Source organism: Quercus lobata, chromosome 9 (genome assembly GCF_001633185.2).
Source record: "Quercus lobata isolate SW786 chromosome 9, ValleyOak3.0 Primary Assembly, whole genome shotgun sequence".
In the NCBI taxonomy this organism is placed as follows: domain Eukaryota; kingdom Viridiplantae; phylum Streptophyta; class Magnoliopsida; order Fagales; family Fagaceae; genus Quercus; species Quercus lobata.
Window position 1 is genome coordinate 10,416,640 of NC_044912.1, and position 13,391 is coordinate 10,430,030.

General features: G+C 35.6%; 1 protein-coding gene across 1 annotated transcript; it reads right to left on the reverse strand.

Annotated features, from left to right (window-relative positions):
- Positions 1-546: 546 nt before the first annotated feature.
- LOC115961204 (putative cyclic nucleotide-gated ion channel 13) lies at positions 547-2,415 on the reverse strand. The gene is made up of 2 exons (XM_031080222.1): positions 2,197-2,415; positions 547-777 (listed from the first exon to the last, which is right to left on the reverse strand). Exons 1-2 carry the CDS (start codon positions 2,413-2,415, stop codon positions 547-549), a joined length of 450 nt encoding a protein of 149 aa, XP_030936082.1.
- Between the last annotated feature and the right edge of the window lie 10,976 nt (positions 2,416-13,391).

A 13,391-nucleotide genomic window follows, 5' to 3' on the forward strand; every position in this document is an offset into this window, starting at 1 on the left:
TATGTAGGTAAGTAACCCTTTTAATTAGGTGATAAGTACTTGAAGAAGTGCATGACGCATGAAAACAAAGCATAATCTTTTAGTTCGACTACATTTTAACCTATTCTAGCCTTCATTCAATAATCTAAACAACTAGAAGTCAACATTGAATGAAAGATCCAGTTGAGAATTCCTTACACAACATGCATAAACTTAAACGAGCAGTTTAATTGCCTCTAGTGCCTGAATTTCGCAAGTTCCTAACAGGTATACCTGATCCAAATTCGATCCATAGCCATCCCTAGTTCCTGTCACCCTTACGCGGCTGTGAAGAATTTTCAAGATTCTTATTTTCATGATACTGGCGCCAGGCTGCTTGTACCACATAAGCTGCAAAGGGTTTTGATTGCTCTTTGCCTACATACATCCAGTTCTTAGTGATTATATTCTTCAAGTCTCCAGCCATCAAAGCAAAGGCTTCAATTTTTCCATGGGTTTTGACTATTCTTGTAGAAACAGGGAGTTTGGATAGTTTGGACAATGAGGGGGTTTTCAACCCCAATTCAATTAGTTCTTCTCCAAAGAATTGATCTCTTTCAAGACTCTCAGCGAGTGAGAAGCAACTTGCTTCACCTTTATCGTTGTATAGGTCCATGCAATGCCATCTTTAATGAAGAACGTCGCATCAATCGGGTCTCCCTCCCTAACAATGTAGCTGTGCTCATTGTAGCACACTGGCTTGAGACAGTCGCATATCTTTAGCAACAGTTGATCATCCATATTTTGAAGCACCGGCACCTAGCTCAAAAAATAAAAACAATCTAGATGAATAATAGATCTGATATGTAATTAATTAATATATATAAAATTAAAGACGTTTAACTTTTTATTGAACTTTTAATATTGTGTCTCATAAATTTTGAAGCTTCAATTCATACAATTTTGTTCATTATTAATTTAAATATATCTTTTTTTGAGTTTAAATTATATTCTATAGTTCTTCAGTCATATTTCTTTCTCCCATATTCATAGAACAGGAAACTCTGTAGCTCATAATTTTGGTGTGAATGGAGCATGTTCTACCTCATCTCAATGATGTTCTTCTTGTTGATATTGGCTAATTTCCTTATTGAATGAATGCAGTAATTTTTCTGTAAAAAAAATTATATTCTATATTTATATAATTCATTAGAATTTGTTATATCATATTTTCTATAAATAGTAGAATAAATAATTTAACATATATACACAATCATAATAAATATGTCTATACATAACTACCATGATTTTAAATGATAACATACAAACATTTGGTTTATATATTAGAGAAATTTTAACGAATGCGCAAACTGTATTGGTTTAGAAATTATTTTTAGAAATATTTTATAGGAAAATGATAAAGCAATTAATTTTTCTATCAACTTTTTATATTTCTCATGAAAGTCATAATTAAAAATTTTAAAAATAATTTATTAACAATTGTCTTAAGAGCACACATTAACATAATCCTATATATTTCTACATAAACAACATGTATGTCGTATATGTGGTATTTATGTTACATGTTTTTATTTTTTTAGCTAATAATATATATATATATATATATATATATAACCAAATTATATACCTTCTATCAGGTTGTGTATGTCATATTTATGTTACGTGTTATAATATAATTATTATAAGTTGTACAACATAATTTCATCATGTAACTCATTATAAATACATTAAAATGATGGAAATTGCTTATTTTAAATGAAACACTATTCTAAATGTTTAAAAATAATAATAATATACTAATCCAGTGAAAACTCAATTATATATCAAACGTTTCAAAAAGTTAAAAAGGCTTTCATTAATTATTTTAAATCATTTTATCATATATTATAATCTTTTTTTTTTTTTTTTAACTTGGCCTCACATCATATGCATTCGTCGGATAATTTAAAGTGAATTTTGTTCTTTTATTTTATTTTTTATTCTATTGTTCAATTTTAATTATATTATTGACATATTTTTATTTGTTTATTTATGTTTTTAATTAAATGATACATCTCTAAGGCATAATATTAGTCATTTTAATTTTTGACAGAAGACAAGAAGTAAACTTTTTCAAACTTTTCAAGTAAATAAAGCCATGATATTAGTCAATAATTCTATTGGTATACATAGGGACAAAATGTATTTAGAAAATTTGATAATAGCAAACAAACTCACAGTTTTTAGTAGATCGAAGCACAGGTAGCGTTTTATAGCCTTTCTTAGTTCTTCAGGAAGATGACGCAACAGGTTCTCCACAAAAACATTTTTTTTTCTTTCCAATCTACGATCTACGTTCTGCATAATCTCATTTTTCATTTCAACTGGAAGCCTGTATTTGAACATCCATATTTCTATGGTTCGTTTTTTCTCCTCCATCTCCATCTTCTCCTCCATCTTTATTCTCTCTTCCTCCTCCTCCTTCTTTCTTTCCTGCTCCATCTTCATTCTGTCCTCCTCCTCCTTTCTTTGTTCCTCCTTCTTCTTCTTTCTTTCCTTCTCCAAAGTTTTTTTTTTTGCTTCTCCGATTTTGTAGTTTCCGGCTGCATGTATAACTGTCCCACTTCTACTTGTAAGTTCAATTTGTCAAATCTAATATTACATGGATAAATAAGTAAAAAAGAAGAAGTACATTTGCATGTGTGTATTTTCATTGTGACCAATTCGTTGCCACAAGATTGAGATAATTAATCTACAGGTTATTTTATTGCTCAGTCACACTTAATTTATGTTTCAAAAGAAATAAAGGTCTAGGTTTCATATCCTTAATTGTAGGTTTCAAAGTTGTAGATTCTAATCCAAAGTTTCATATTCTACTCTTGTGTGTTCCCGTTTATATATATTAACAGAATTTTTCTGCGCTAATGCAATCTGGTACAGTTCCGTCTCAAATCTACATATAGATATTTGTACAATACAAAATTTTCAATATATATATATAGCAGCTAGGTTCATATGATACAATATCATTTCAATTTTTTTTTTAGTAAAATACCATTTCCTAAAATTTTATCAAAATTAAAGTTTGTTTTTCGTCATTAAAAAATCCTTTTTTTTTTTTTTCATTTTTAAACTTTGTAAAGAGTATTTTCTTTAAGGGATTTATTAATGTGTACCCTTAGAGCATATATTAGTAAATTAGTTTATAAAACTTTTTATAGAAAAACAAAAAAGTAATTAACTGTTTTGACAGCTTTTTCAATTCCCTATAAAAACATTCCTAAAATGAATAGTTAATGTGTGCTCTAAGAGCACATATTAACCGAACCCTTTCTTTAATAACATAGAAACGAAAATATGTATGAAAAAAAAAATTCAATTGTAGTTTAGGAATGAATTTTTTATTTTTTTAATTTTAATATAATACAAAGTAAAACATTTTCAATAATTAAAAAAAAAAATATTCATTAGTTTAAAGACGATAAACAAACTTTTAATTTTAAGGATTGAAAAATAAGTTTTGATAAAGTTTAAAGATCAAAATAATATATTTCTATAATTCAATTGTAAGGACACGATTTGTGACGAACCGTAACAGTGTTGGGTTCGCACGTAAAAAGGCCCAAACAATATCATTTGTAGAGCGTGGGTTTGAAAGGCTAGGTCTTGGTCACCAAACGGTGGGTTTTTCATGGTGTTCATACATGGTTAAGTCGTTTTCGCCCTAGGAGTCTTTCTCCGGGAGGCGGGCTAGGAGGCTCTCGTTTTTTGCCTTTTTTCCCAGCCTCTTTCTCTGGATTGCTTACTTTTCCTTTTATACTAGCCTGTGTTCCTTATCCTTCGTCCACGTGTAGGATCGGCATTTCAAGACTGATACTTGTCCCATCAGCCCATACCCAGAGTGGTTGGGGGTGGTTGTAAAAGCTGGAGAGTCTGGTTCTGTCAGGTGCAGAGTATTGAATGGCAGTAAGGGCAACTTTCCCTGGTTGTTACATTTTCCAACGTACCCCTTTTTCTACTGACACAGATATTTTAGATTTTTTTCCAAGCTGTTTTGTACCGTTTTTGCCCTTCCTTCCGGGGAGTCCTTGGATATGCCGAGGACAGAGTCATCCTCGGCTGTATCTCAAGGCTACTCAGACTTTTATTCCCTACTCTCGGTCATAACCTTCCTCAGCTTGGGCCTTAGGTCTCAAATTAAAAACGGGTCAGGGCCACCAATTAACGGGCCCCACAATAGCCTCTCAAAATCCTGCTGTCCGACCTCTTGGTCGGAGAGAAGGGTTTTGGTAATGTCCCGCCTTTATTGCAGTCTGCTTTAGATCTGCCCTCATTAATGTGGGTGTCTCTTTCTCTATTTGGGAAACGTACCGGTTTATGAGACATTCCTTTGAATTCATTCAAGATGCGTCCTTGCCGCTTCATTATCCGAAAACGCACCTTTAATGATCTCCCTTTACGAGACCATTCTAATTCAACGGCTATTGACGGCGTGGGGAAGTGGAATGGATATTTTCTCGTTTACCTCTTTTCCTGGAGATTCGGGCAGATTAAATGCCTCCCGTTTTTCCATTCATATAAGAAGGAAAGCAGGAGGTTTCCTCCCTTACACGGAGACCTTAAAATTTTTTTTTAAAGCCTAAAAACTCTTAGCCTCCCTCAGAATTTCCCATATCTGCACATTTACACTTTGAGTTGTGATTTATCCATGATAGGAATGGGAATGAAGAGATCATACCCTTCCCAAAAATGTTACGTGTTTGTGAAACTCAAACTGGCTCGGTCAGGGCAGGGGTGGCAGAGACTCAAGACACTTCTTACTCTCCTTTCAGCCAAAACCCGAAGCAGGGGCTTGTCGCGTCAACCTCTTGGCATGGCTGAGCTGGGGTCACCCATTATCAGTACCAACCGCTCTCTCATGAGCATAGCTAACATGGCACCAGCGCGTTAGGAGTCAGGACTGAGGTAGGGACTAAGTGTCTCTGCTTCTTCCTCTCTTCGTTCACTGGTGTCTTCTTTTACCTCCCCTTCTTCTTCTTTCCCATCACTAGATCCATCCTAATACTTTTCATTTTTCCTCTTTTTCTCCCCCTTCTTTCTCTTCTTCTCCTCCTTCTTTCTCTTCCTCTCCTCCTTCTTTCTCCTCATCTCCTCCCTCTTCTTCTGAAGAAGGTCCTCCTCTCAATATGGGCGCTACTGGGGCAGAGTTTGGAAGGATTTCGGAGACGAGTTTAAAAAGGCATCGGACTATTCATTTGGCTGTATTGTTGTGTTTTTTTTTATTTATTGTTTTTGTAATCCACCTTTTGTATAGGCTTGTTTAAGCCCTTCTTTGTACGTTGTAATACATCTTTATATTAATAAAATTCGTTATTGCTTTACTTCACATGTTTTATCTCTTTATTTCTGAAATGGTTACGCCGTGAATAGACATATTTTCTTGTGAATCCTTTTTATTTTTACACTTCGACCGATGTCTAGGACCGAAATCTCAGTTAATAGAAAGATCTTACTCTGTGTTTATTGAAACTATCCGGCTTAATAATACTGAATCAAACAAATGATACTTAGGGTTGAAACCCACATTAAGAAGAGAAAGACAGGATATTATGATGAGCTTATTAGGGCGGTCTGGCACAATATCGCCGACCTGAGAGCACAATACTTAGGACTGAAATCCCTTGTCAAGGAAAAAGGTACTATTATGAACTTATGAAAGCTGTTCGGCACAATAATACCGACTTGAAGAAATGATACTTAGGGTCAAAATTCTTGCTAAGGAAAAGATATTATCATGAATTTAATAGAGTTGTCTGGCACAATAATGCCGACCTAAAAGAAAACAGTACTTACCCCAAAATAGCCGAGATGACTACTGAATGCTCGGCGCGTTGTAGGAGGTAATCATCCGAAGAAATATAACTCAAAAATGAGCAGCCCCACCAGGTTGTTGAGTAATAGGGCGTTTCCCCATCTTCCTAACAACTTTCATAGCCTTAACTTTCTTCTAGTATTTGAGCCGACGATTGAGCAACTTAAAATTTTCATTAAGTAGCCGACCTTTCCATATGTTCAAGTCCGAAGACCATACAATACCTTGGTTTTGTCCAGAACTCAGTTTTTTCATCTAAGTAGTTGGTTTCCCCATAGGTTTGAGTCCGAGGACCATACAATACCTTGGTTCTGTCCAAAACTCAGTTCTCTCATCTAAGTAGTTGGTTTCCCCATAGGTTTGAGTCCGAGGACTATACAATACCTTGGTTCTGTCCAAAACTCAGTTTTCTCATCTAAGTAGTTGGTTTCCCCATAGGTTTGAGTCCGAGGACCATACAATACCTTGGTTCTGTCCAGAACTTGATAGATACTAATAAGTAGTTGGGGGAATTAACCCCTCGGCTGTGACATGAGATGTTGGTTTTGGGGTGTTAGCTCCTCAGCCGAACCCCTAGAACCATCGATACGGCTGACGCTACAAAGCGTAGCCCCTAATGAAGAAACATAGCCCCTAGTGGAACTTTACGTTGGAACACCATAATCGGTCGTTGGAAATGATAAAGGGGCTCTCTTAACCTACCACCTGTGCCAACACACAAGCATTTCCCACAGACGGCGCCAATTGTAAGGACACGATTTATGACGAACCGTAACAGTGTTGGGTTCGCACGTAAAAATGTCCAAACAATATCATTTGTAGAGCGTGGGTTTGAAAGGCTAGGCCTTGGTCACCAAACGGTGGGTTTTTCGTGGTGTTCATACATGGTTAAGTCGTTTTCGCCCTAGGAGTCTTTCTCTGGGAGGCGGGCTGGGAGGCTCTCGTTTTTTGCCTTTTTTCCCAGTCTCTTTCTCTGGATTGCTTACTTTTCCTTTTATACTAGCCTGTGTTCCTTATCCTTCGTCCACGTGTAGGATCGACATTTCAAGACTAATACTTGTCCCATCAGCCCATACCCAGAGTGATTAGGGGTGGTTGTAAAAACTGGAGAGTCTGGTTCTGTCAGGTGCAGAGTATTGAATGGCAGTAAGGGCAGTTTTCCCTGGTTGTTACATTTTCCAACGTACCCCTTTTTCTGCTGACACAGATATTTTAGATTTTTTTCCAAACTGTTTTTGTACCGTTTTTGCCCTTCCTTCCGGGGAGTCCTTGGATATGCCGAGGACAGAGTCATCCTCGGCTGTATCTCAAGGCTACTTAGACTTTTATTCCTTACTCTTGGTCATAACCTTCCTCGGCTTAGGCCTTAGGTCTCAAATTAAAAACGGGCCAGGGCCACCAATTAACGGGCCCCACAATAGCCCCTCAAAATCCTGCTGTTCGACCTCTTGGTCGGAGAGGAGAGTTTTGGTAATGCCCCGCCTTTATTGCAGTCTGCTTTAGATCTGCCCCTCATTAATGTGGGTGTCTCTTTATCTATCCGGGAAACGTACCGGTTTATGAGACATTCCTTTGAATTCATTCAGGATGCGTCCTTGCCGCTTCATTATCCGAAAACGCGCCTTTAATGATCTCCCTTTACGAGACCATTCGAATTCAACGGCTATTGACGGCGTGGGGAAGTGGAATGGATATTTTCTCGTTTACCTCTTTTCCTGGAGATTCTGGCAGATTAAATGCCTCCCGTTTTGCCATTCATATAAGAAGGAAAGCAGGAGGTTTCCTCCCTTACACGGAGACCTTAAAATTTTTTTTTAAAGCCTAAAAACTCTTAGCCTCCCTCAGAATTTCCCATATCTGCACGTTTACACTTTGAGTTGTGATTTATCCATGATAGGAATGGGAATGAAGAGATCATACCCTTCCCAAAAATGTTACGTGCTTGTGAAGCTCAAACTGGCTCGGTCAGGGCAGGGGTGGCAGAGACTCAAGACACTTCTTACTCTCCTTTCAGCCAAAACCCGAAGCAGGGGTTCGTCGCGTCAACCTCTTGGTGCGGCTGAGCTGGGGTCACCCATTATCAGTACCAGCCGCTCTCTCATGAGCATAACTAACATGGCACTAGCGTGTTAGGAGTTAGGACTGAGGCAGGGACTAAGTGTCTCTGCTTCTTCCTCTCTTCGTTCACTGGTGTCTTCTTTTGCCTCCCCTTCTTCTTCTTTCCCATCACCAGATCCATCCTGGTGCTTTTGCTTTTTCCTCTTTTTCTCCCCCTTCTTTCTCTTCTTCTCCTCCTTCTTTCTCTTCCTCTCCTCCTTCTTTCTCCTCATCTCCTCCCTCTTCTTCTGAAGAAGGTCCTCCTCTCAATATGGGCGCTACTGGGGCAGAGTTTGGAAGGATTTCGGAGACGAGTTTCGGACTGTTCATTTGGCTGTATTGTTGTGTTTTTTTTTTTTTTTTTTTTTGTAATCCACCTTCTGTATAGGCTTGTTTAAGCCCTTCTTTTGTTGTAATACATCTTTATATTAATAAAAGTCGTTATTGCTTTACTTCACATGTTCTATCTCTTTATTTCTGAAATGGTTACGCCGTGAATAGACATATTGTCTTGTGAATCCTTTTTATTTTTACACTTCGACCGATGTCTAGGACCGAAATCTCAGTTAATAGAAAGATCTTACTCTGTGTTTATTGAAACTATTTGGCTTAATAATACTGAATCGAACAAATGGTACTTAGAGTTGAAACCCACATTAAGAAGAGAAAGACAGGATATTATGATTGCTTACTGGATTGCTTACTTTTCCTTTTATACTAGCCTGTGTTCCTTATCCTTCGTCCACGTGTAGGATCGGCATTTCAAGACTGATACTTGTCCCATCAGCCCATACCCAGAGTAGTTGGGGGTGGCTGTAAAAGCTGGAGAGTCTGGCTCTGTCAGGTACAGAGTATTGAATGACAGTAAGGGCAGCTTTCCCTGGTTGTTACATTTTCCAGCGTACCCCTTTTTCTACTGACACAGATATTTTAAATTTTTTTCCAAGCTGTTTTTGTACCGTTTTTGCCCTTCCTTCCAGGGAGTCCTTGGATATGCCGAGGACAGAGTCATCCTCGGCTGTATCTCAAGGCTACTCAGACTTTTATTCCCTACTCTCGGCCATAACCTTCCTCGGCTTTGGCCTTGGGTCTCAAATTAAAAACGGGCCAGGGCCACCAATTAACGGGCCCCACATCAATAAATACAATTTAGGGAAAAAGAAAACAGACAATATCAATCATCAATTACAAGACTCTTGAGTAACCAAATTTAGTCATTTAAAATAATAAATAAATATAAATAAATAAATAAAATTAGCAACAATGATACCTATCAAGAAGGTTAACAAGGAAAAAAAAAGTTGATAAGGATAGCTAAATTTGATCGGTACAGAGCCAAATGCAGTTTAAAACAACAGTTAAAAGAATGCTTGGGGAGCATATACCAAAAGTCATATTTCAATTATAAAAGAGATCATAATAACCTAAACACCACCCTTGTGCTCACTTCTTGTTATCAGGCTAACTATTGTTCTAGTTCATAATTGTATAACGAGGAAGTAGGAACCCTAAGCCTTTGACAAACAGAAAAAGTAAATTAAAGAATTGGCGCTAACCTGCAAATTTCCAATGAAATACGAAAATAATAGCAAGCCCAAGAGAGAAATAAGAATTGTAAAGAGGCTTTCCCAGACATAGTTGCTTGTTTGGAGGTTTTGTCCAAGAGAACTGCAAAACGGAGCAACCATAATGTGTTAGATATACTAATTATCTTATAATTAATCATACATGCAATAAATAACGTAGGAATTAATCTACAAACTTTTTGTGGAAAAAAAAAAGTTAAGACAATATCTATATTTAGGATTTAGGTAAGGAAATTGGAATGAGATAACAAGCAAATGACCTTTAGGATACTACCGCACACTTTTGACGTGATGATCACTTCACAAGTATAAGTGTTTGTGGGGTGTGAGGGGCAAAAGTTACGGGATTCAAGTCTCTAGGAGAGAACTTCACACATATATATGCTTAGATTAGATTAAAGTAAAATCTCTATCTTGTATAAAAAATGACTTTTAATAAATAGCATCTCCAACCCAATAAGTACGAGATAGTGGGTATCAAATATTGAACTTAAGTTATATCAAATAACATTTTCTTTTTTTTCTTTTTGTTTCATGAATACGTATCACATAACTTTATGTTACACATTTGTAATACACACGGGCGATGACACGTTCATACGGGACCTTGTATATGACATATTATTTGATGATGAACTGATCGTCAGTTTATTATGATCGTCCAGATGGAAGCTGTCCCTGACCAATCCAATCTTCTGCAATTCGTGGACGAAAGAAAGGAAGTAGTTCGCCAGCGTTGTGCCTGCAAAAAGGTCTCCGATGCCAAAGTCAGAAAGATTGACAAAGGAGAGCAATGAGAATAATGTGTTAGAGTATTTTTCTTACCCGACCCCTTTTGGGGTTCAGTCTTTATATATGTGTGCTTATAGGTGATTTCTTCTAGCCGTTGGTGGAGTCTTGATGGAGGCTTTAATCTTGCCTGGTAACGCCCTTGCAGGGTGTTAATGATGAGCTGCCCTTCCCAACGGTCTAAAGGTTGATTAATGTCTTGTAATGGCTCCGCGAAGAGTGGAAACGAGTGTTCATGTCTTTTGAGCGACGACCTTTTCCCTCAAGACGGTTTTATTAAGGTCGTCCATGACCTGTATTGTATGGACGATTACAATTTTTTTTCGGCGTATCATTATTGATTATTTAAATCATATGGGAAAAAAAAAATTATCTGGCAGAGGAGAAATGAGCAGATACAACAAAAATGTACAGGACCTCCTATGATAAATTGACTACAAACCGTATGGCTAAAAATGCGTTTGTAAGAGGAGAAACTACCAAGAGATACACCAAAATTTTTACCATAAACATATGATTTAATAAATGTAAGTACGTTATTAAAATAAAATAAAATAAATGTGAGGACAACGTATTTTTATCTTTTATTCGAAAATAAATTTTTTACCGATTAAGTTAATTAGAAATCTCAAAAGAAAATTATTAATAAAATGTATTCTGAAGTAGAAATATGGAATAGCAGATCAGTCGAATATGTACAAAGTACAAACCTTAGATTTCGCATGCCCCACCAAAAACATTGAAAGAATTTTTCTGAGAAACTTTTGGACTGCACGACACCAGACTGAAGGGCTCCAAGAAATATTCCAAAATCAAAGAAGGTTGTATTTGGTGTTGAATTAGGTGGACTTATAATGCAAACATCATTTAGAAATGTGTAATTTCCTAAACTGTGATCACAATTGAAAGAACTTTCGCTACATTCTTTATCTACACAGGCCCTGTGCCAGCAAGCTGTCTCTCGTTCAATAGAAAGAAAATACCAGAAGGCTCCCAATACCTAAAAGACCAGCAAGCCATTGAACATCAATTAATTCCTCATCTATCCAAACCAGATAATAATAATTGTAATGCAAAAACATTAATAATAACAATAATAATTCATACAATTGTACATGATATATAATCCATGCAATTGCACAAATGAATAAAATGAATTATTTCACATTTTATAATCATTATATAAAAACATTTTTCTTTTTTTGTTTCGAAATAAGTGCTTTTGATTCACTAATATTGTTATTTTTTAAATCTAAATTTTTTTCATGAAAACCAAAAAAAAAAAACTAATATATATATATATATATATATATATATATTAATGGATACTTGTCAAGGTAAAATTTCATGAGTATCAAATCAGTTTGAAGTCAAGCTTACATGGCTGGCAATGATGTACAGGAAGAAATTGAATGCGGCTTTAAGCCATATGGGGCTTTTGTTAGTTAATTTGTTGGCTTTTCTCTTAGGATCTTTCCAGGATAGGTAGATTTGAACAACTCTTGGCACATATTGGAAAGAACAAAAGAAGTCAACAACTTTCTTTTGTTCAAAGATTTTGAGCCTTTCAGTTCTCGAAAAATAATTAAAATTATCACCTGAACGGATTACAACAAGTTTAGAGTCAACAGATAGAAAGATAAATATATGGCACAATAATAAAAGTCATCATTGGTATAGCCAAATTAGCTGAAGAAATCTCTCCTTTACCTGTGGGAAGGGAAGAAGAACCAGAATGTCAATTAGGAAGTACAGCCACCGCCTTGGTATTTTCTTTGGATCAATGTCTTCTCCCGAGGTCTTGTCTGTATAACCATAAAGAACTTGCAAAATAATATTTATAATGCCGATGATATCAGTAACAGATCTCAAAATAAGAGATATGGTTCTCAACTTTTTGTCCAACTCAATGCACTTGTTCTCTTCGTTGATCACAGGAACGTAAAAGAACAAAGGATCCAATGATACTGCAATCACACAAGACACTCCAAATATTATCCTCCAGGTTTGAGAGATCCGGTGATGCTGCTCAGGCGGTGGGCTACTTTCCAGTGAATCACCTCCATCAATCCTTGACTGTTGACCTCCAGCTTCAACTCCATTCCTAAAGTAATTCCCCTCAATATCCTGAATCCTGAAATTTTATATATATAACATGAAATTACTTAGTGGAACTTATACTGTCTATGGTGAGAGTAGAACAGGAAAAACAAGGACAAAACGGTTTAACACATACTAAGGTCACAGCAACACTCTACCCCCTAAGGACGAATCAAGTTACAATTGAGACTCCTCCTATCTTATATAACTAAGATTTACCTAGCTAGTAAACATACAATATCTCAGCACTCGTCTACATCACACACCCTCATACAATCGAATTCAATCTAATCAATTTAGAATGTGGGTATCTTAATTGTAGTCCCTCAGCTGTTGAACAAAGATAAATTTGGTGGTGAAGATAGGTTTAAATGGGTGACTATTGTAAATAAACCATATAATTGCAGTGATACAAGGTATGCAATTAGGAATGTGAAGCAACTTTTATTTCATTATAAAAAATAAAATAAAAAAGGAATGTGAAGCATCTTGTTCTCTGTTGGCAGATGATCTGGTTTTCTAAAAGCATTCCTAAGCATGCCTTTGTTGCTTGGTTAGCCTTTCATAATAAGTTAATTTATTTTTAGGTATAGAGGTAACTTATAATTAATTAATTGGATTGTCAAAAAAAAAAACTTATAATTAATTTTAATTATTTCCAAAAATACTCATGACACTAGGTTTTATATATACTAGCATTGCTTGGATACATTTAAAATTAAACATGATTTTAATTTTATTATAAAAATATAAATAATTAGTCAAATTATTAAAAAAAAAATAGCATGTAACACATGCATACATATATATACATTTAAAATTAAACACAATTTTTATCATAAAATATAAATAATTAGTCTAATTATTTTTTTAAAATAGCATGTAACACATGCATACCTATATATATATTTAAATTAAACAAAATTTTTATTATAAAAATATAAATAATTAGTCAAATTATTTTATAAAAAAAGTAAACATAATTAAAA